Raw genomic sequence first — 20,776 nt, 5'->3', positions numbered from 1 at the left:
CGTTCCCACAGAAGAGTGAGGTGGCACCATCCAAACTGGAGAGCCAGGTGCGGCACAGCCCTGGCACTGCTCCAGGCTGCTTGAGGCCCTGGCGACTTTAGCACCAGGCTCAGCTCCCACAACAGAAATCAAGCTGCTGCCCTGCTGCACGTCTGAAGAGACAGCCCAGTGGGCTCTAAGGCTGTCTTCCCACTCCCAACAAACCCATGTACCTGTGTGCTCGCCTTGCTTCCCACCCACCACACCTGCATGCCGCTTCTCCTCTAGTTCTGCAAGGGCAGTGGTACGAAGTCCCAGGATGTGCTACTTACAGGCACAGAAAGAAGGAAAGAAATCTTTAGTGAAGACAGTGTTCAGATTTGAAACCCCTGCTCCCCTTCAGAGCACCTCCGGATCATGAAACACGGATGGCCCTGACCTGCTGGCCTCTTGTATGCTGCATTTGCATAATACACGAAAAGTCATCACTCAGGAGACATCTGGAGGGGCTTATCTAGGATTGAGGTTTTAACAAGGCAATGAACCAGCTTTCAGCATTAAATGGCAGAGGAAGGGCACCATCCCCAGTGCCAACAGTCCCCTTTGAAGCAAAGGCACCCTTTTTCTTGGAGACAAGATTGGCAATAATAATTGCCAACACCTTCTGACTGGGAACAAAGACTTGCAGCTCTTCTGCAGGCTGCAACAGCAGCTCTTCCAGTCAAGGCCCTACAACAACCTTCAGATTAGTAAGCGGCTTGGGAGAAAAGGTCCAGCAGGATGAGTCCAGCCCTAAATTGCCCAGACAAGCGCAGGAGCACCACACAGAGATGCAAGCACCGGCCTTCACAGAAAGTCTGATCTGTATTGTCCTGGCACGTACCTGCAGCCTAAGCCTCCGTCCTGCTTGGGGACCAGCAGCTTCTGCAAAACCTGCTGAGGCTGGAGGCCAACAGTTAGCAAGTGTGAGTAAAAGGAGAGCTTCCCTTCACACACTAAGGGACCTTGGAAACCTTGCAGAGCTCCCCTTCACCTCCTGCCCCCATTTGTGCCACTACCTGAAGGGTGCTTGACTTGCAGAGCCCAGCTCCGCTCCACCTCCTCATCCAGGACACCCAAGGGCTGTGTCCTCCAAGGCAACAACTAAGTGCTCTCTTAGTCCCTGAGTGCCAGAGGAAGCCAGCTGTGAAGGCAGAAAGCGAAAGGCTGGGAAAGGAAGGACATTCTCTGCCCAACCCTGCCAGCAGGTGGGCACAGTAACTCCAGCCCTCACCTGCTGCTAACAGGAGCCAGCGCACTCCTTAAGATGCACGGCAGACCTTGCAGGATCACTGCTGTGACATGGAAATGAGAAGAGGGCTGCACCTACCCAGGGGTCTGCAACTGAATGTGTCTGCATTGCTGCCAACAGCTGTCTCCTAGGGAGTTTTATGCCATTTGAGAAAAGAATCACTGCAAAAGCAGATAAATAGCCATGGGCAAATGCAGCCCTTTGCAGCTCTTCTCTCACTCCTTCCAAAAGCAACATGACATTTCCAGTGCCCTTATCTGTGTCTGGTGGCACAGACCCACCTGTGGGACGAGAGCCGAAGGCACAGCAGAAACAACCCTGCTCCAGGGCCCTTCACTCTGCCAGCAACCGCCCGCTTCTGACAGGAGCCAGCACCAAACTCCTCTGCAGGAAGGAGAGCACTTGGGCCTTCATGGGGACTGCTCCCTTGGATGCTGGGAGAGGAGTCAGGGCCAGCCACCTACACACACCTTCCAGCCTCCAGGAGCAAGGTGGTCAGCGGGTAGGAGTGAGGAAAGGAGGGAGGAGGCTTTAGAGGCAACTACAACATGAGTAGGGTTTCAAACACTTTGAGACTCAGCTCCCAGCAAGAACCAGGTACCGAACACGCTGGAGAACCTGGTCCTGGCGCTCTCCAAAGCGGCGATGGCATTTTGGCATTCAGGAGCCTGGGGATAAATAAGCAGATGCGATTCCATGCCATCACCTTCACAGACTGCTGTAAGCCTGCTGGTAACAGGTGCCTTGCATGGCTACACAGAGCCTGCTGGCCTGGCAGACCAGCAAATCAATCAACCATTTCAACTGTTTCACTGTTTTATTGATGTCCCTGTGCTACCACAGGGGCCATCACCCCTCCTGCACCCAGCAGCAAAATGGCAAGAAAGCTAGATTACAGTAGTTACTGATGACACCCGAGTAGCCAAATTGGATATATTTGACCCCAGAACATGCATGTGCAAGCCCATTTAACCCCAGGCATTTAAGAGACAGCATCTCCCAGACTGGAAAAGCTGTGAGTACTGCTGGGCCTGGGCAAGACAGAAGTGTGCCTTTAGGCGTTACCTCTGAACCTCCCACAGGGCTTGACTGCACGACTCAGCAGTGCCAGCACACCTACCGCAATTCACCAAGAAATCCAAACAAGCCTCTTACTTCTGCCTTGGGAAATCGTGGAGACAGGAGTCTGTGCTCCCAAACACAGGCTGTTTGGCATTGCCACAGAAGAGAGAGTAGGCATCTACCAGAGCCTGGAAGGTATGTGACCTCCTGAATCTCCCTGTGCCCTGTGCTGAACCCTCCACATTGAGTCAGACCTGCAGCTTTAGAGGTCAGCATCATGGAAGGTTTATTTAAAGTCATGGAGGACATAAAAACTATAGTTAAAAAAGATATTAAAACAGTCCTCTGAGCCATGCTAGCCATGCCAGGCCTGGGTGAGTCCATGGAGTTTACTCCTGTGGCACTGGAGTTTTTTTCTCTTTTCTCTTCTTTTTGGCTTTGCCCTGCTTCTGCTGGTTGGCTTTGCCCTGCTTCTGCTGGGTCTCCTGGCTGACACTCCCTTTGGTTTTCTTGGCAGCTGGAACCTGCTCGGCTTCATTGCCTGCATCACCTTTTCTTTTTCTGTTCATATTCTTCTTCTTCTTCTTGTCAGCCACAGCATCTCCTCCATTAACAGCTTCCTCCCCACTGCCTGCCACTGGCACTCCATTCTCCCTGACCCCTTTGTTCTGATTCTTGAGTTTGCTGCTACTGGGCACAAGGCCTTTTTTCTGCTTGGGGGTTTCTGTTCCCAGGAGCTGCTCCTCTGGGGCTGCTGGTTCTCCATCTTCACTAGATACTGGTGCTACCCCATTCTCCTCGATGCCTTTCTTGCGATTCTTGCGTTTCTTGGTCTCTGGCAGGAAGCCTTTCTTCTTCCGCTTAAGTGGCTCTGCTTCTTGCGCAGGCTTATTGGCTGTCTTCTCTTTCTTGGGCTTCCTGCAGAGAGAATGCCAAAAATCAAGAGCAACTTAGTTTACAGCCAGAGAGCAGTGTGACCCATGCAGAAGCACAAGGTGCAGGAAGCACAGGCATGCTGCAAGGATGAGCGTTATCCCTGAAGCTGGTCCTCAGTCTGCACAGGGACTGGTTAAATGAACAGTGGGAGCCAGACCAGGACTGAAGAAGGTACACAGAGACTTGAGGAAGAATCTCCATTCCACAGACCAGATAACACTGTACTTACCACCTTCTCAAGCACACCTGCTTGCGGCCCCATGCAAGGGTACCAAGACACTGTCTGTCCAAGGTGACAGCCCCAGCAAGACCTTCACTGTGCTAACAATCCCAAGAGGTCTTCCAGCAAGAACCCCCAACAGCCCATTCCAGTCTCATCCAGGCAGCATTTGTATGCAATGCAAGACAGCCACCTGCTGCTACTGTTCTCTGACAGAGTCCATGAGCAACTTCACCACCACCCCGTCTATGCTGCTCTGCACCAGCTCAGTCCCCAGAGAGGAGTCCTGAAAAGGAACCAGGCTCCAATTCCATGGCCTGGTTTTCAATGTGAAGCTTTTTGGAGAGTTTTTCAAGCTGTGTCTCTTCAGGGTGGAAAAACACTATCCTGACAACCTGATGTTAGCATTTTCCTCTCAGCACTTCCAGCAGGATCCTGTGCACAAACCACACCTGCCATAAGGCTTGTTCCAACTTACCTGCACAAAGATCTCTGCGTGTCACAGCAAGATGGCACCAACAGTGACGGCAGGCTGCACCCCTGAACCCCAATCCCTTCCTCAGACAGCATGCACAAGCTCAGCATTTCCTACCTTAGCAATCGCCCTCCTAGCTGCAGTCTCTAGTAGCTCCTAAACCAGGCCTTATCCTTGTGCCAGCCCTGGCAGTCCGATGCCAAGGGACCTGTGTGCGACTGGAAAAGGGCCTGGGACTGTGTCACAGAGCTGGGTGAGGCCACTGTGCCCTGCCAGCCCTTTCAAGACATTAGAAGGGGCCACAACAACAGCTTCAGCTGCCTTGTATGATTCCTCCCTGCCTGTGAGCCCTCTCACAGTGAGCCACATGTAAGCATTTCCCTCAGAGCCTCTTGCAGGGCTGAGATACCACAGACCAGGCCACCCACACACCGGGACCGCAGCTTCCAGCCATGAGCAGAGCACCCAGCATTCCCTAATGCTGTGTGTCTCACTAAATACTGCCAGCAGGAAGGGGAAACAAAAGTTCTTATTGCAAGCTATTGATAGAAAAGAGGAAAAGATCCTACGTTTTTTTTTGCCCTGGGGCAAAAGTCAAATCCAGCTGCCATTGTACGCAGGAGCACTAAAACATAAACACTGAATGCTCCCCAGCTTTCAGAGCTGCAAGGCAACCACTCCAAGCATCAGCTGGGGATCCAAACACTAAGGAGCCCCAAAATCACCAGAGAGGACTGAAGGTCCTGGCATGTACTCTCTGGTATCCAGTCACTTCCCAGAACAACTATTCCAGAACTACTTATTCCCTCCAGCCTCAAATTGGCAGAATCAATCCATAGTGATGTGGTAGGAGCTTAGTGACTCATCCTAGCCTAGAAATTCCTCTGCAACTTTGGTGATGGCTCTTAAGCCAGGCCACCACTTGGGACCGCTGACAGCAGGTACTGTATCCCTTGGGTGATAAACTCTTATCTCTACTGGCAAGATGCCATCAGATATCAGACATGCCTTACAATCCTTTCCCATCAAGGACCAATCCTAAGCACGTAAGCACCTGGAACAGTGAGCCTAGCATTGTTCCAAACAAGCAAAACAACAAGCGTTTCAACCTCACCAACCCAGGAGCTCCACTGAACTCAAACTCTAGCCTGAGCAGAGTGCCTTGACTTCCTTTCTGTTCCTACTTCCCCACATCAATGAAGACAAGTAGGACAGGCAGTCAGTCCCCCAGGCAAGCCAAGAAGCCAGAGTGCCAAGCATACATACGTGTAATTCAGCCAGCGCATGACATTCCAGTAGAGAGAGTCAAGACGTGCCGAATTCCCAATGCCTTCTGGCTGGTTCAGAGCTACTAGCACTTTGTCCAACTCCGTCAACTTCACACGCAGCTTCTGCAAGAGGCAAGTACAAACAGGCAATCCGCAGAGTGAATGGAGAAGTGGCACTCACAGCAGCAGGGCAGAGGCCATCCTTGAGATAAGACTATGGCAGGAATAACCAATCCTGCCTGGCTTCTCCAAGCCACTGCCCTGAGCCCATTTGCAACACCACTTCAATTTGGGGGCAAAAATTGGCAAGTCACACCATGCTATCAGGTACAGGGTTTGCTTGAAAATGGTCTCTAGCATGAGAGGCATGAGTCTAACAGCTAGAATTGTACTGGCATAAAAGGGACTGAAAGGTCCTTTGGTCCTCTTTCCTTTTCAGTCCATGGCTGGGAGCAGGGGGAAGACGACACATGACTATGTAACTATCTAAAAGAAAAGCAGCAGCATTTTCAGCCTAGTTTCTAAAGGACGCAATCATTCTGCCTCTGGCTGCCTCTACAGCTTCCATAACCCACTGGATAATTTCAGTAAAACCAGACAGAATGGGGCGTCTCAAAGGCTATTCAGTTCCTACAAGAGCCTTGGAAATAATCTCTCTCCTCCACCCACTTTCCTATTAGGTCTTCACAAAGAAACAGGCTGTGGTGTGAGCTCGGTGCTTATCAGTAGGAAACTGGGCTTCAGCAATTCTGCTGCTTGTGGTATTTTGCTCCAGTAAATAAGACCATGTTGGAGACTTATTTTGTCACCTACAGAAATTCTTCTCATGTTCAAAAAAGCCATTTTTCATTATGGAAAACAAAGCCCAGAACAAAACTTCACTCTTGCTCGTAAAGCTTGAGACTTAAGGCTCAGTTTCTGGAAATTAAAATCTCTGGAGTTCAGTGGAGAGGACAGAGCAATCATCTGGGACAAAACTCAGCTCGCCCTCACTGTATCCCAAGCCATATTTCTGCTGATAAGAAAGAAGATGCCACATGTGTTTGCAGAACACTGCACAAATCCTTCAACGAGTGCTTGAAGATCAGCTTACAAGAGCTATGGATCACTCCTTCAGACATGAGGGCTTTTCTGTCCTCAAATCCAGCTAGGCATTCCCTCCAGTGGTACCTTCGGTAAGAAATGAGGTGGGATGTAGTGATGGAGCAGTCACAAGGTAGAACGGGCCTTGGCGGGATTCAGAACAGCCATTTGCCACACATCAGGTCACACACTCACCTGCTCCGTCACAGTTTTGAGGAGGATGTTCAACAGCTCCAAGCTCTTGGCAACTTTCTCTTTATCAGCCTTCACAATACACTTGCCAACCATTTTCAGACTCTGCAAATTAAATGGGGAGATGGAGAAGAAGCACGCATTAGATGGGAAAACAAATCACTCTTCTCAGGAGAAAGCAGAAAATGAGTAATGATCGGCAGGATTAACCTGTCACCAAAATAACTCTGGAACACAAAACCCACCAAACTCTGGAAATGCTCAGAAGGGTACATGGTGGAAGCTGCTGATGCCTGGGTTAATTAAGAAACAACTGGACAAAATAAGAGCAAGCATACCACAAAGGCACAACCCTGCTGCTCTCCCTAGTTTCTAAGCTAAAGCACAACTGGAGACACGTTGCTGCCTCCTGGAGAATAAGAGGAAAGACAATATCCGCCCCTGCCCTGGAAAGGCCAGGAGGCTGCCAGACAACAGACTCACCTGAGGGACAACAGTTACTCAGCTGCAGAAGCCAGGATTTACATGTAAAGTGCTAATGCAAAAATCCATTAACATGCCCAGGAAATCCCAGTTTCCAGCACTAGTACAGGGCTTGTCAATCAAGCTTAAATTCACTCAAATGACCGAGAGAAAAAAAATCTCATCTCTCTGTGTTCCCTTTATGTGCTGCAGGGTTTCTGAGACACTGAAAGGTCTGGCTTAGAGGAAAAGAACTCCAAAGATAGGCCAAGTTATTTACAAGTGGAGAAGGGCAGAAAACAGCCATAAAAAGGCAGCTGGATCAAAGAGGCAGCCCAATGGCTCAGGGGTACTGATCCTCTGCCTGCAGCTGGTCCCCGCAGCCCCACTTACATGGTAGTTTTCTTCCGCACTGTATTTCTGTGTGGATGCACACACCACAGCAAGCCCCACAGCTTGCGTGGACTACACTAATATGAGATAGGATTTGCAGTGACAAGCTTATTGTAGACAGTGACGTGCCCCATCACAGCCTGTTTCTCTAGAGAAGGCTGCACTTGTGGCCAAGCCCACCTTTGCTTGGAATTGGAACATGTCAACCCTGCCAATGGGCAATGGCCACCCCAGGCTCAGCATCCTCGGCTCCTCAGGCAACTCGCATCGCCAATAAGTCACTGCACCAAACCTGTGCCCAGCAGTGGAAGGTCATAGTTCTCCAGGAGATGCAATTTCTCCTATTAGACCATCTGTTGCTTTTGCTCCATTCAGACTAGAAATAATTTTAAGGACTCTGAGCAAACTATTTTCCATCTACATCAGCATAAGGCTGGCAAGTAAAGTAAAAATCCTCACAGACACTCAGAGAAGCAAGAAATTTATTCCCCAAAGCAAGCTCTTTCAATAATGATGCCCACAACAGAAAAATAATGATGGCCAGCAAGAGGAACAGTTTTAGCAGAAAAAGTGGGGAGACAAGATAACATATCTGCAGGAATGGCAGCTTTCAAGCAGAATTATTTACTATCTGTACAGGACTCCACACCATCCGAGTGCCTTTTTCAAATAATAGACACAGTTATTTCCTGACGTGGGTGGTCCACTCAAGCCCTGTATTAGAAAGCCACCATGTTCTGCTTGCTGGAATTCATGCTGCAACTTCATCTGACTATCAATAACTTGCTAATTACTCTCTCCTGATACAGATAGATGCACTGTAACTCTATTCCAGAGCTGTCATTAACCTACAAGGTCATACAATTCAGCAGCTCTAAAAGCTCTAAAGTCTCTCAGGTGAAATGAGAAACAAATATACGGGGTGTGATTAAAAAAAAAAAAAGAAAAAAAAACTTCACACATAGGATATAACACCCCATGGGCCATGCACACTCCATTTATTAGGCTTACCACAACTATTAATAATAATAAATAATAAGCATCATCAAATCAATAATGAAAACAAAACAGCCTGGTTTGCATAAAAATTCTCTTCACAATTTGAAGAACAAGATATTGCCACGCTAACAGTCATTACTTGTGGTTAAACTAGCTTTCAGAGAGGCTATTAAGTTGAGATCCCTGTTTTGCTAAGTTGCATTCAAGTTCACAGTGCGAGAAAATCACTATGGATTGTCAGCTCTTCAGGACAAGAGGGATCAGGGCAGTACTGTGAGAAGGAGCCACAGTAAAGTTAACTGTCATTTCATCTTTTTAATATACAAACATTTTGGAATTAAGAAGGTGTTAAAAATAAATTGCATTTTCTCTTCACTGTAGATGAGTGATGTAGATGACTGCATTTAAATTGTGCTGGCCTGACTCTCTTCTTGCTGCCACCCCTACTTCCCAGCATTGCCCCGATGCTTTGAAGGGTTTGAAACGAATCCTACTGAAGTCAACAGAAAAGTCCTATAGCTCTGAACAACACCTGAGGGGCTGATTTTCAGCAGTCTGCAAACAGTTTTGGTTTGGGAAATTGGGACCTGCATCTAGTTTGGGGTGCCCAACCAAATTCATGCAGACCTGTAGAATAAAAAGGGTGGCTTGCCCAGCTAGAGATGGAAGGTATCACTGGTCTAGCAACATCAGTGCTGTAAGACTAAGCATCTATATTAAAAGCAGTGTTTTGCATGCGTCTAGAAACACAAGCACAGTTCCATCAACATAAATAGCCAGAAGCAATCCAGTACAATTTAAGTGCTCTGCATAAATAACTCCCTACTGAAATGGATCACTTTTAAACAGCTCTCAAAGACAAGGAAGGAACAAGGAAGAGGGTGGGGGTGGGTGGAGAAGCCAAAGGAGCAGTAAAGAAGCAGCAGATGCGCACAATTTTCTCTGGTCCAGAAGCAGAATGGATTGGCTTTAAGGAAGCTGGCTTCAGATAAAGTCTGAATATCTCTCAATACATGTTTTTGCCCTTTCCCTTCTGCTACAAAGGGCGTAAAAGAAATTTACTTCAAAGAGCACAAACCGCAAGCACCTCTGTATGTGGTATGGTTGAGACAGTCAAGCCTCCGTAAAGACTCGAGTCCAATTCCTGCTCAGCTCAGTGTCCTGATCTCACCACCAGTGTCTCAGAGTACTTCCCCATTACACATTACGTGAGATGGTCTCTTCTGTCACGCATTGCTTTGCTCTTTTCCTCCCATAGCAGGGAGTGTAAACAGTGAAGCATTTGCTTCCATAGGATTTGTGTTAGCATGCAACATCGATACAAACATGCTGCGCTCTGGTTACATAAAAGAAGCTGACTTTGGAGCGGGGCTGCTAGCAAGCCTGGGGGAACTGCTCCCAGGGAATGAAAACCCAAGTCTCTTCAATGGGAACTGGGTCCAAACCTCAAAAGCAGCTTTCCCAAGTATTTGTTGTAACTTCTTACTACATAAGGTACCGACCATTGTCTGTATGTTGTGGGTTTGCACAGCAGGATGCTTTGGTCTGCTCCCTCACTCAGCTATCTAAAAGATGAAATTAGCACTGCCACTCCAATTGCATAGGTGTCCTGGTTTCGGCTAGGATAGAGTTAATTTTCTTTCTAGTAGCTGGTATAGTGTTATGTTTTGGATTTAGTATGAGAAGAATGTTGATAACACACTGATGTTTCCTGTTGTTGCTAAGTAGTGTTTAGACCAAGTCAAGGATTTTTCAGCTTCTTATGCCCAGCCAGCAAGAAGGCTGGAGGGGCACAAGAAGTTGGGAGGGGACACAGCCAGGACAGCTGACCCAAACTGGCCAAAGGGGTATTCCATACCATATGATGTCCTGCCCAGTATATAAACTGGGGGGAGATGGCCAGGGGGGTGGGTCGCTGCTCAAGAACTAACTGGGCATCGGTCAGCGAGTGGTGAGCCATTGCATTGTGCATCACTTGTTTTGTATATTCCAATTCTTTTATTATTATTATTGTTGTCATTCTATTATTATTATAATTATTATTTTCTTCCTTTCTGTCCTGTTAAACTGTCTTTATCTCAACCCATGAGTTTTACTTTTTTTTTATTCTCTCCCCCATCCCACTGGGGAGGGGGTGTGGAGTGAGCAAGCAGCTGCGTGGTGCTTAGTTGCTGGCTGGGGTTAAACCATGACAGTCAGTCAAACATTTTACAGGCCTACCATGATTTCATTTGGAGAATGTATAAAATATAATCATAAAATTAAAGCAAAAGCTATTATGTAACAGATGGCAAACTGCAACACATGGCAAATGTGCCTTAAAAAGAAAAGGAATATTTCAGTCATCTGCAGCATCCTTAGGAGAGCCTCAAACACTGATTAGATCACAAAGAACTTGCACAAGGTTGGCAAGTAGCTCCATTTTACATAGCAAGACTGAGGCACAAAGCAGGGGTTTTGCTTCCAGCTATGCTACAGGTCAGTGGTGGTGGGTTAAGGGAAAACCCAGAAGAACTTGACTAACCACCTGTTCTGTGATTCAACTGCCATGTGCTGTTCACAAAGGTATCAAACTCCCCCTGCCCTCTGAAAGCATTACCAACCTAAGAGTCACATAACCCAATCACTCAATACTAAAAGCAGAGAGACCACGTGTCTTATAGGCAACAGCTACACTTGCATCACTTGCTGATAATGTTGTTTTTCTCCCATTTTCTGCTTCTCTTACTCTGCCCCTTCAGTAACGGCCAGTCCCACTTTATAGGGAATCTCAGTTCCCGTTACAGCTCAGTAATACCTGTGATGTTTAATCATGCCTGTACATCTGAGCTGTCAGCAGATCTGGGCAGGTCATTTTCCAAAAGGAAAAAATATGGAGGCAGTTTTCACAGCTGGAACTCCCATCTCATCTCAAGCCAATACAGCAATACAGTTCCTGCCTCACCCTACATGGATTCAGCTGGCAGAGATGGTTTTGTCTTGTTATGTCAAACATGCTGCTTCTAAAAGCCTCTGACTGCTTCTGGTGGAGGGCACTCCTGGATCCAAAGTTCTCTGCTTCTAGGATTTCTACAAGGAGAACAGCACACCCCCAGCATCTTACCAATCAGTGTTTTTTTCTTATATTCCTAATTCCTGTATCACACATGGAGGTATCCCAGCTACTGCAGGATCCAACCTTTGTTCCATCCATCACTGCACTTCACAGCATTCCTTCATCTTCACAAAGTATAAAACAAGTTTGTTAGAGCACAGGAGGTGAATACCTGCAGTAATTCAGTCATACAAGTAGGACAGAGGGCTGGCAGCTAGTTAACCACACAGCTCCGTGCCTCAGTTCCCCACATAGGATTTCAGTCTAAGCCCAAGACTCCCCTGAAACCTAGCACACAGCAAAAAGTAGTGCATGTGCATCTAGGGCCAAAGTCAGCATCCCAGCCACTGCCCAGCTTTCCATGCAGGGGAGATAGCAATATGCTGTTATATAGAGCCAGGCAACGTTTCTGGAAGTCTCCACGTTCACACCCAACTGCAACCTCAGCTTTCCTGCACCTCTGCCCCTTTCACAGGCACCACAGTGGGGGGGACACTTAGCCCAGACGTACAAGACACAGCAGTATCTCAAGAGTGCAGAGGAGCGTTCTGCTACCAAGAGACGAGCACATTTCCTAGCTGGAAGTTTGAACACCATTTAATATTTATGCATTCCCAGCACATCCTTCAGCCTATTTCATTGTTCAAAACAAACAGCCCTTCCCCTCCGTGGGATCAGCCTGACAGATCATCACTGCTCCCTGAGCTGGAGAAGCCCGGCCAACCTGCATTCTTTCTGCACGCTGCGCTATCTCCATCCTTCCCCCTCCTCCCCCATAACAGACCTGATGCTGATGGATAAATGTGCAGATTCATGGCTGAATACAGTGCCAAGTGCCTTCTGCAAAACACATACCTCCACCCACTCTGCACGACCTTACACCCCCTGGCACAGCCCAAGGTTGCTAAGGTAAACTCTCTTCTCCAGCCGCAAACAGTTCAGCAAAATTTCCACCCTACTGAATGTCCACAGTCACGACAAGAAAGCGCTTGAGATCTGATCTCAGCATGCTTACTGCTTTCACACTGACTGTGAAAGCTAAAGCTTTGCCCTAGCTCCATGCTGCATGCAGGGTCCCAGAGCAAAGACACAACCTGGCATTTTGCTGCCGTTGTGGCTTGGGTCCCTATGGTGGAGTCACACCCAGAGGGGCCCCAGCAAGTGGGTTTGGGGCCCTACAGGCACATGCCCATTATCTGAGCCAAAGCACAAGATTTCCCATGTTAACATACAGGTAAGCTGAGAGGTTTGGGAGGGGCACAGCCTTTCTCTGCTATTTAGAGGCTAATGACAAACTGACAGCCAAATGAAGTATTTTAGTATTCTGTATGCTCATAGCTCCTGTTATTATCCGATGTAAGCACCTTGCCTCACCTGTAATTACTCTCACATTTCTTCTGAGAGGTAAGAGGTAAGTCAGCATCATTCCCTGCATTTCACAGAGGCTCAGAGAGGCCAAGTAACATGACTGAGTCACGCAGACCATGACAGAGCCAGGAATCAACTCTGAGCTTCCCAAAACCCAGACAAGCCACCCCCAAATACTTCCTTTTGTGACAATATTCACTATAAACAGAAGAACCCAAGCTAGAACTTAGGGCTAAATCATGGAAGACAAAGAAGGGAGGAGGGAAGAGTATGCCTCTTCACATTAGTTTCCATCCATCCACAGAACCAGATCCATTTCCAACTCCACATACACAAGGTACACAAGCACACAAGGAGAGGTTCTCACACCACCCACCTGAACAGCACAGCAGCTGCTGCCTAGAGCACTTAAAAGAGGAAAAAAAGCACTGACTGTCCCTTCTCACTTTGTTCTCTCACTAAGTTTCTGAAGACTGAAAGTATAAATGTTCAAAACTTTTTTTCCTTGCCTCTTTAGCAGAAACAAGTCATCAAGAAATGCTCACAAAGGGAAGGGAACCACCAAGTTTCTGCTTGTCCCTGACCGAGAGACAGAGGGAAGGTAGGGAACTAAGCAGACCCACATGCTGAAGAGTATAACTAAAGGGCTTTTTTTGCAATGTTTATTTTGGCTGTTATTAGAGGAAGGAGCCCAAAAATCCAGAAGCCATTCTCACAGAAAATGTCAATGCTTTCCCAAGTTTAACAATCTGATTTTTTTTTTCCATAGACCATATGAAAATGTAGCAGGGAAAAACCATACAGGACAGCTGAGGGAACAGAGGAGAATGAATTGTCCACAGAGACATCCAGTATTCCGAAAGCATGTCAAAGATATCAGTTAAATCACTACTGGCTTCATTTTACAAGCTAAGAGGCTGAGAAAGGGCAATGAATTAAGAATTTATAAAGATGGACAGATAAAAGTTCAGGCAATCTTCAAGAAAAAAAACTGAAGAATGGCTTTTTTAGAGATTTGATGAAGTCACTGTTAATAATTTATCTCCCTACAAATTAAGACACCGATAATCAAATGTGATGCCCTTCAGAAATGAAGGGCATGTCTACACTGGAAGGCTATATAGTGTATTCCTCTCTCCCCCACACGTTCTGAGTGGCTCCAGCTAGTTATTTTAAATCCCTAGCTGAACAACACAATAGCAACAAAACCCTCTAATGCCATACAATAAAAGTCTTCAGAGAGCATACAGTAACTTTCAAATTATATGAGTCTTGGAAAAGAGGTCTTGGGTTATCTATACCATCCCTTGCACAGGCCATGTAATCCCCTGTCTGTCTATATTCATGCCTTTCTACAGAAACACAGTTGCCTGCCCAGTCCAAGTCTACGTAACCACCTAAGTGGAAGGAGGAATCACATGTGTCTCATTAGGATTAGGTGTATATTTATCTGAAAGTCTCCAATATTGGTGACTTGGAGTGCTTTGCTCTTGCACTAAACTTGGGTATTAGTTTCTGTGAGCATTTTTTACATACCAGGATGCCTTGATCCCATTTTGGTTTCAAACAGTCAACCTGAACACTATCTGCTCTGTCTGTCCCTTATGACATTGACAAAACAAGAAAAGGAAAAAATAGTAGTAAAGTTGGGCCCTTCTTATGATGTACTTACTGAAGAAGACAGACAAAGGAATCCCTCAGGAAACTGCTGTGTACAAGCCAGAGAAAGCAGTTTTAACAACAGTTTTCTGAGGCTGTTTTGTTTTGAAGTTGCTCAGCCATGAAAATATACATTTTCTGGAATACTCCTCAAAATCCTTTCCTACTTCCCCCCGACCTTCACAGCGTAACTGGGAGTTTCAGCATAAGATGGGAGTTACACAAAGCACCTCAGTTCAGGAGGGCAAGCCAGTCCCTGGGAAAGGGATGACATAAAAAGGTAGTGAAACTATGTATTCAGATCCTGGAGCTTCCTGCCCCAAATCTGTCAGTGAGTTACTAAAATATTGGCAGGGCTTCAAGATCACTCTAAAGCCAAGACAGCAATTTTGTAACATATCAGAAGGAAACCAGAAATATATCTAACAACAGGAACAAACACCGAAATGTGCCTGCAATGACAACTGGGAGAGCTGAAAGACCAAATTGAGAGGGGCTTGATAGAGTCAAAAAGACAGTGTGTGTGAGCCCTAGCAGCAACCCCACAGAGATCCCTCACCAAAACTGCGTGACAGTGCCCTGCATGAAATGGGGAACTTGGCCCTCTCTGGTCTGCCACTAGCCTCATTGCATGACTCCGGGCAGCCCGAACTCACAGCAGCCAGCATCCTCCTTAGATAACATGGGGACAGAGATTGCTATCCAACATGCTGGGCTGTTCTGAAGCCAAGTTAAGAAACAGTCAGATTGTCCATGCACAAAGAGGGTCTCTGGGATGTCTCAGGAGAGCCAAGTTTGATTATTGGCTCAGCTCCCAGCCAAGCGCATCACCTGTAAAACTGGGTGAACGACTTTAGTAAACTAAATACATCAGCTCCTGGGTTTCTGCAAAATACTTTCTTCATTACATCAACTCCTCACTGGTTTGAATCTCACTTGTAAAGCGCTTTGAGGCCTACCGATAAAAGAACAAAGCTCTCCAAGAGGAAGAAGTCTCTGTCAGATGCTCTAGCATCTCAGGTGAGCTCTGTCATTTACAACACGAAGCAACTCTATTTCTTTATACTGTAAACACAACCAAGTTGTCTAGACTCCCAACATTAGAATAAACTTGAACAACTGTAGCAAGGCTCTCCTTTGTGTAAAGTAACTATTTAGGACTTGGGAGGCCAAAATTGTGCCAGAGGTATTCCTCTGCTTCCTCACCTTCGCAGTCCCAGGGCTTGTGGACAAGGCTTTCTGCCCAGGTGACCCAGCAGAACAAGCCAAGAGCACCAACAGCAAGCAGGGCTCTCACAAGAACAAGTCAACTCCAAAGTACCCGCTAGGATATCAAGACATCCCTCACTGTAAGTAGGAGATGGCAAATATGAATCCTTCATGACTGTGATCTATGTTTCATAAACATGCTTAAACATTTTGGGAACAAATAAGGTCAAGTCAGCTTATGTAAGCACAAGAGCCATTGCCTCGCAGCAGCCAGAGCTGCTATTTCAGGAAGCTGTCTCTTCATTTAAAGTTCCTGGCCGTTGATTGTCCCTCATCTGCCTCTTAGTTTTACAGGCATAATTCAATGATATCCAAGACTGCAGTTTTCTCACATTGCTTCTTTCCCAGTTCCAGCACACATCACTGCCTGAAACCATCCCAGGCTCCCTGCTCCTCACCAAGTGATCTGCAGGTATGCAACTAAGGCAAGACAGGATGAGAAAGCAGGCACCAGGAGATAGCATCCTATCCTCTCTCACAGCCTGACACCTGCAATGGCAATCCTGCAGTTCAACAGCTACCAGCCCCATAGCTGCAAATGTGACCAAGGACACAGAGCATAGCAAAGTCTTCAGGTGACAGCTTCCTTGTGAACAATATCGCTGCTTGAATTACAAGTGCACATCAGTATAGTCAGTTAAAGAGTTGGCCCTCTCAGGTTATTTCAGACTTCTCCCTGGGTCAAAGAAAGGTATAAATTCTGCATTATCATTTTTTCCTCTTAAAACAGCTGTTTGTGAGGGATGGTGGCAGTAATGGCCAATGACAGCAAATGCAGACCTTTCAACTAGAGGTAGGGCAATAAAACTTCATCATTTTCCACAGCATCATGAATTACAGCTCTCAGTCCAGGTTCTCACGGGTAAGTACTCACATGCCAACACCTACCTACTTACATACCCAACTCCAAAATCATGACTGACCTGGAATGGCCCACCGAAACAAGTCTCAAATGAAAAGGGACAAGACTGAGCTGCAGGAGAAACTCACAGTTCTGCAAATGCCCTCCCTATCCTCCAGCTAAGCAGAGGCATGCGTGGACATCAGCAACAGAAAGGGCTATCGTTTAGCCCAAGCCTGACACAGCCCACTCACCCCATAATTTCAACATCAAGCCCATAACTTCCACCCAACCTGCAGCTTCTCTTTCAGTCAAGCACACAATCTCCACCTGGCGGTTCAGAACTAATGAACTCTTCAGCAAGTTATTTTAATGGTGGATTACTCTCTTTGACAAATACATCCTTTCTACAAATAATAAATTTGCTTAGTTTCCAGCCTCTGACTTCTGCTACATAGGATTTTTTACCATCTCCAAAAAAGACCAGTCATGATATGAGTATTGTTCTACTACACCATAAAGGCACTGCATGTTTTTACAGCTATTACTCAGATAAGAGAGCATTTCTGCACCACCAAAAAGACACAGAAAAACTTTTGCAGCTTTGGAAAGTTTTGCAGCACAAGTGTCAGCCTTCGGCTATGAATCAAAACTGCTATATGGAATATAAAATCCTTGATCACTCCTAATTACAGCAACATTTAAAGACATGCAGCTGCCCCAGCTCCAAGGAGCCATACCAGCACTGTGTTAGTGCTAAGGGGGAGCAGGAGGAAGGGCAACAAAACCCAATACATACACATCCACCGACAGAGCACTCTGTAAAAATGTTATGTCAGTGCTTTTTCAGGCCAAAAAGAGAACTAGCACCTATACGCCACTGCCAGTTAATAGCATGGGAGGCCTCCTGCCCACAGGGTATACCTTGGACAGCCCAAACAAACTGACAACATTTCCCAGGAATTTTTCTTTAAACACAGATGACCACAGAAATGAGAAGCACTGAGGAAGCTTTGGTAGCAAAGCTCATTAAAATACTGGATGCGTTGCAAGTTGCTAAACTTTCCCTGACAAGAACAACATAAAGGCATTATAAATGTTTGTGGTTTCCCAGTGAATCACTGAGTCCGGCAGGTATTCAGCTGCTAGAGAGAAACGTGGAGATGACCGGGTTGGAAGGAGTGGCATGTTTTAGGTAGCTGGAAAATAAAATCATACCTAACTCCACCCATTGGATTCCTGATGTAACCATTAAATAAAAGGTATTTAATGAAACGCATGATTACCTGCTTCCTCAAGAATTATAAACAGCACCTCTGAATTCCTTGATTTAAACTTGCTTAGATTTTGTCCCTCCTTGACAAGAGAAAACAGAGCTAATCATTCTGTTCCAATATGGTAAATTATAGAATGGCCTAAATTACCATTTAACCAGCATTTAAAGAAGTAAGTAAAGAATGAAAGCTACACTTAGGAAGAGGTCAATACTACAGTTACATAGGAACACCAAAGACTAGAATGTCCCATGTCATCAAGTTTAGTCACCACATCATAACTTTAACTTGGCTGCTTGGTTCCCCCCACGTCAATCCACAAGAATATAACTGAATGGCATTTTCTTCTTCAGTCTCCTGTCCCACAGATCAGCTCCTACATAATAGCTGCACCCAAAAACTGTCTTCAGGTACAATCTGCACTTGCCACTGAATCAGGAGCCCTGCAATTTCTGTCACTGTTTTTTCTGTACAAATTGTTTTCCAATGTATCATAAGGTTTCCCTGATAAACAGTATTAGCAAGGGAGTTGGGTCCGGAAGGCCTGCAAAGCACCAAGATTCAGAAGTCTAGTGCACCTCAGCTCTATCTCTTTGGCCCTGAAGTTCATTAAAGTACAGAAATTCCATAACGTTTTCTGAAATGAAGTAAATGTTCATGATAATTTTCAGTTCAAAACTCATTTTTTAAAAGCACCTTAAATTGATCTGTATGAGTGTATTCCCTAAAACTTGAGCTCTGTCTCTTGGATCCATACACAGGCACCGCTGAGCTGTACCAGGCACATTTCTTGTACTCTATGAAAATACATCTAAACAGCGGTGTTACAAGAATGCTGTAATCCTGGTGGACACTACCAAGACTTGGTGCAAGCAGGCAAAACCCCTCTAAGATCAGTTAAGCTAAGCACAGCTGCAGACTCCAGCTCTGAGAACGAGCACCACACTAGTCAAAGCAGCACCCATTAAGTGCTATCTGTACGTTTAACATGTTGAAGCTTGTTACCTCTGTCACTTGGCTGATGCTTTCCCTGATCAATTCCTCCCACTCCTCCTCTGTCACGAAGAGCTTCAGTTCACGAAGTAGCAGAACCTTCTGGAGAAGCAAACACGCCTGGGCCTGAAAGAGAAAGGGAAGAGGAGATGTGAAACTCCGCACTCTCTAGGGAAGGTGTTAGCAATGCAAATATCCTGCTGAAGCAAACAGCTAAGCACAACATCCAGAGAATGCCATGTTACAGATGCTGCATATCCTCACCAACCTGTATGTTGCTCTGTTAGAAAACATTCTCTAGATCCTAACAGTCATTTCTCAGGAGACAGGGTGGTGGGTTTTGTTGAATACTCATATTTAAAAGAGAAGGTCAAAGGGGAGGGGAAGGATCATGCCACTTCTAGATTTAGGCGTTAATATCCAAAATATGCTTTAATAACTGCTCCGAGTACATCACTTTCAGTCTCCAAAAGTCTTCAGGCAGCCCTTTGCATGACTGTCCCCTTTACTGTGCCCTGATGAATGCAGTAGGCACAAATAAACAAAAATAAAAGCTGGCAGGTTAGCAAATGCTTCGTTTCAAAGGAACCCTAGATGGAAACTGCTGTTCAGAGCAGCACTCAGCCTTGCCCTGGAGTCAAACTTGCTCATCAAGCCTCTACCTTAAAGCAGCAATGAAAAGAGTAGCCACTAGAAAACCAACAGTAATCTGCAATCTTCCTACAAGTCCTTTTCTATTCCAGAATTCCTTTTTTAAGGCTTTCTTAGGTGCAAGAAAAAGGCAGCAATAGACAAAAGCCAATGATAGAAATGAACAAAATATACTAATGAGGATTAGTGCAAATAGTTTAGAGGATTTAAAGGGAAATTTTTTGTAGCAACAGGGAGTTAGTGAGCAAATTCTATCCACACATAAAGAAAAAAATGTTGCCTCTAGCTGCCATCACACAGACCAAAACTGAATGCAGGTATAAATATTAAAAATCATTGGGAACTACATCAAGAGTTAATCTTGTCCAAAGAAAGCAAGGGCTGCCATTTTTAAATTGCACATTTCTGTAGGGTGGGTTCAGCTGCAAACAACAGAGCAGTTTGTAAAACTCCTTGTCAAAGACACCACTGAGATCAAAAGTCTAAGAGGCCTCAAGAAAAAATTCAGCCCGGTGATACTCAACCTGGCCTCCAGATACCCCTTGGGTCCAAAGGAAGCAACCTGGAAAACATGTAGCAGGAGGCTAAAAACTAGCCATATGGTACCCACACTTCTACTGGAGCATTTTAAGGGAACTATTTACTGAAGCATTCAAAGTGAGGGAAGAGAAGAAATCCCTAGATCTCCTGAGAGCAGTAAGACCATCCAAAGTTGTAGGTAGTCAAACAGAACACCTCATGATCTCAAGGAAGTCTGTGTTTCCTATACAACACACTCGAGGCTTCTGGGAGGGACAGGACACTGAACACAGGTCCCCCATCGGATAATTCCAACACTCATATTTGTGTTACAACAGAGTAATGTCACACATCTACATAAGCTTACCTCCAGTTTGCACCAGTATGGCTGACAAAGAGAATTATCCACATAGAGCGAGCTTTCACTCACAAACAGAAATTCTGTTCTTGACTCGAGGGAGAAAATACAGGAGGGAATCAACAAGACTACATCAAAAGATTTATTTTGATTTAATGAAAGAGCGCACCCTAATGCCATATTTGAGGCAGGCAAGCTTACGTATTCCTTGTAATTATGGGGAAGGCTGTGTCTTACAGAACAAATTATGGCATGTCTGCATGCATGTACCAAATGTAGTGGAAAGTCACTTCAGTGCAATTACAAAGAGAACGTGACCCTCAGAGTAGATGAAAGGCCATAATTCATTCTGAAAGGCTCAGGCAGGGTCATAAACCTCAAGGCACCGTC

General features: G+C 45.9%; 1 protein-coding gene across 1 annotated transcript in view; it reads right to left on the bottom strand.

Moving 5' to 3' along the window:
• Nucleotides 1-2,683: 2,683 nt before the first annotated feature.
• The window catches only part of MYBBP1A (MYB binding protein (P160) 1a), a 62,710-nt gene continuing 44,617 nt past the window's right edge, over nucleotides 2,684-20,776 (bottom strand). The window contains exons 24-27 of the mRNA XM_010573896.1: nucleotides 18,871-18,984; nucleotides 6,510-6,611; nucleotides 5,230-5,354; nucleotides 2,684-3,250 (exon numbers count right to left, since the gene is read on the bottom strand). Of these exons, the coding sequence (XP_010572198.1) occupies nucleotides 2,722-3,250; nucleotides 5,230-5,354; nucleotides 6,510-6,611; nucleotides 18,871-18,984 (870 nt within the window). The 3' untranslated portion in view covers nucleotides 2,684-2,721. The remainder of the gene's footprint in view (nucleotides 3,251-5,229; nucleotides 5,355-6,509; nucleotides 6,612-18,870; nucleotides 18,985-20,776) is intronic.

Source organism: Haliaeetus leucocephalus, unplaced genomic scaffold, assembly GCF_000737465.1.
Source record: "Haliaeetus leucocephalus isolate CR32 unplaced genomic scaffold, Haliaeetus_leucocephalus-4.0 Scaffold395, whole genome shotgun sequence".
In the NCBI taxonomy this organism is placed as follows: Eukaryota; Metazoa; Chordata; class Aves; order Accipitriformes; family Accipitridae; genus Haliaeetus; species Haliaeetus leucocephalus.
This window is presented reverse-complemented; position numbering and strand designations above follow the sequence as displayed.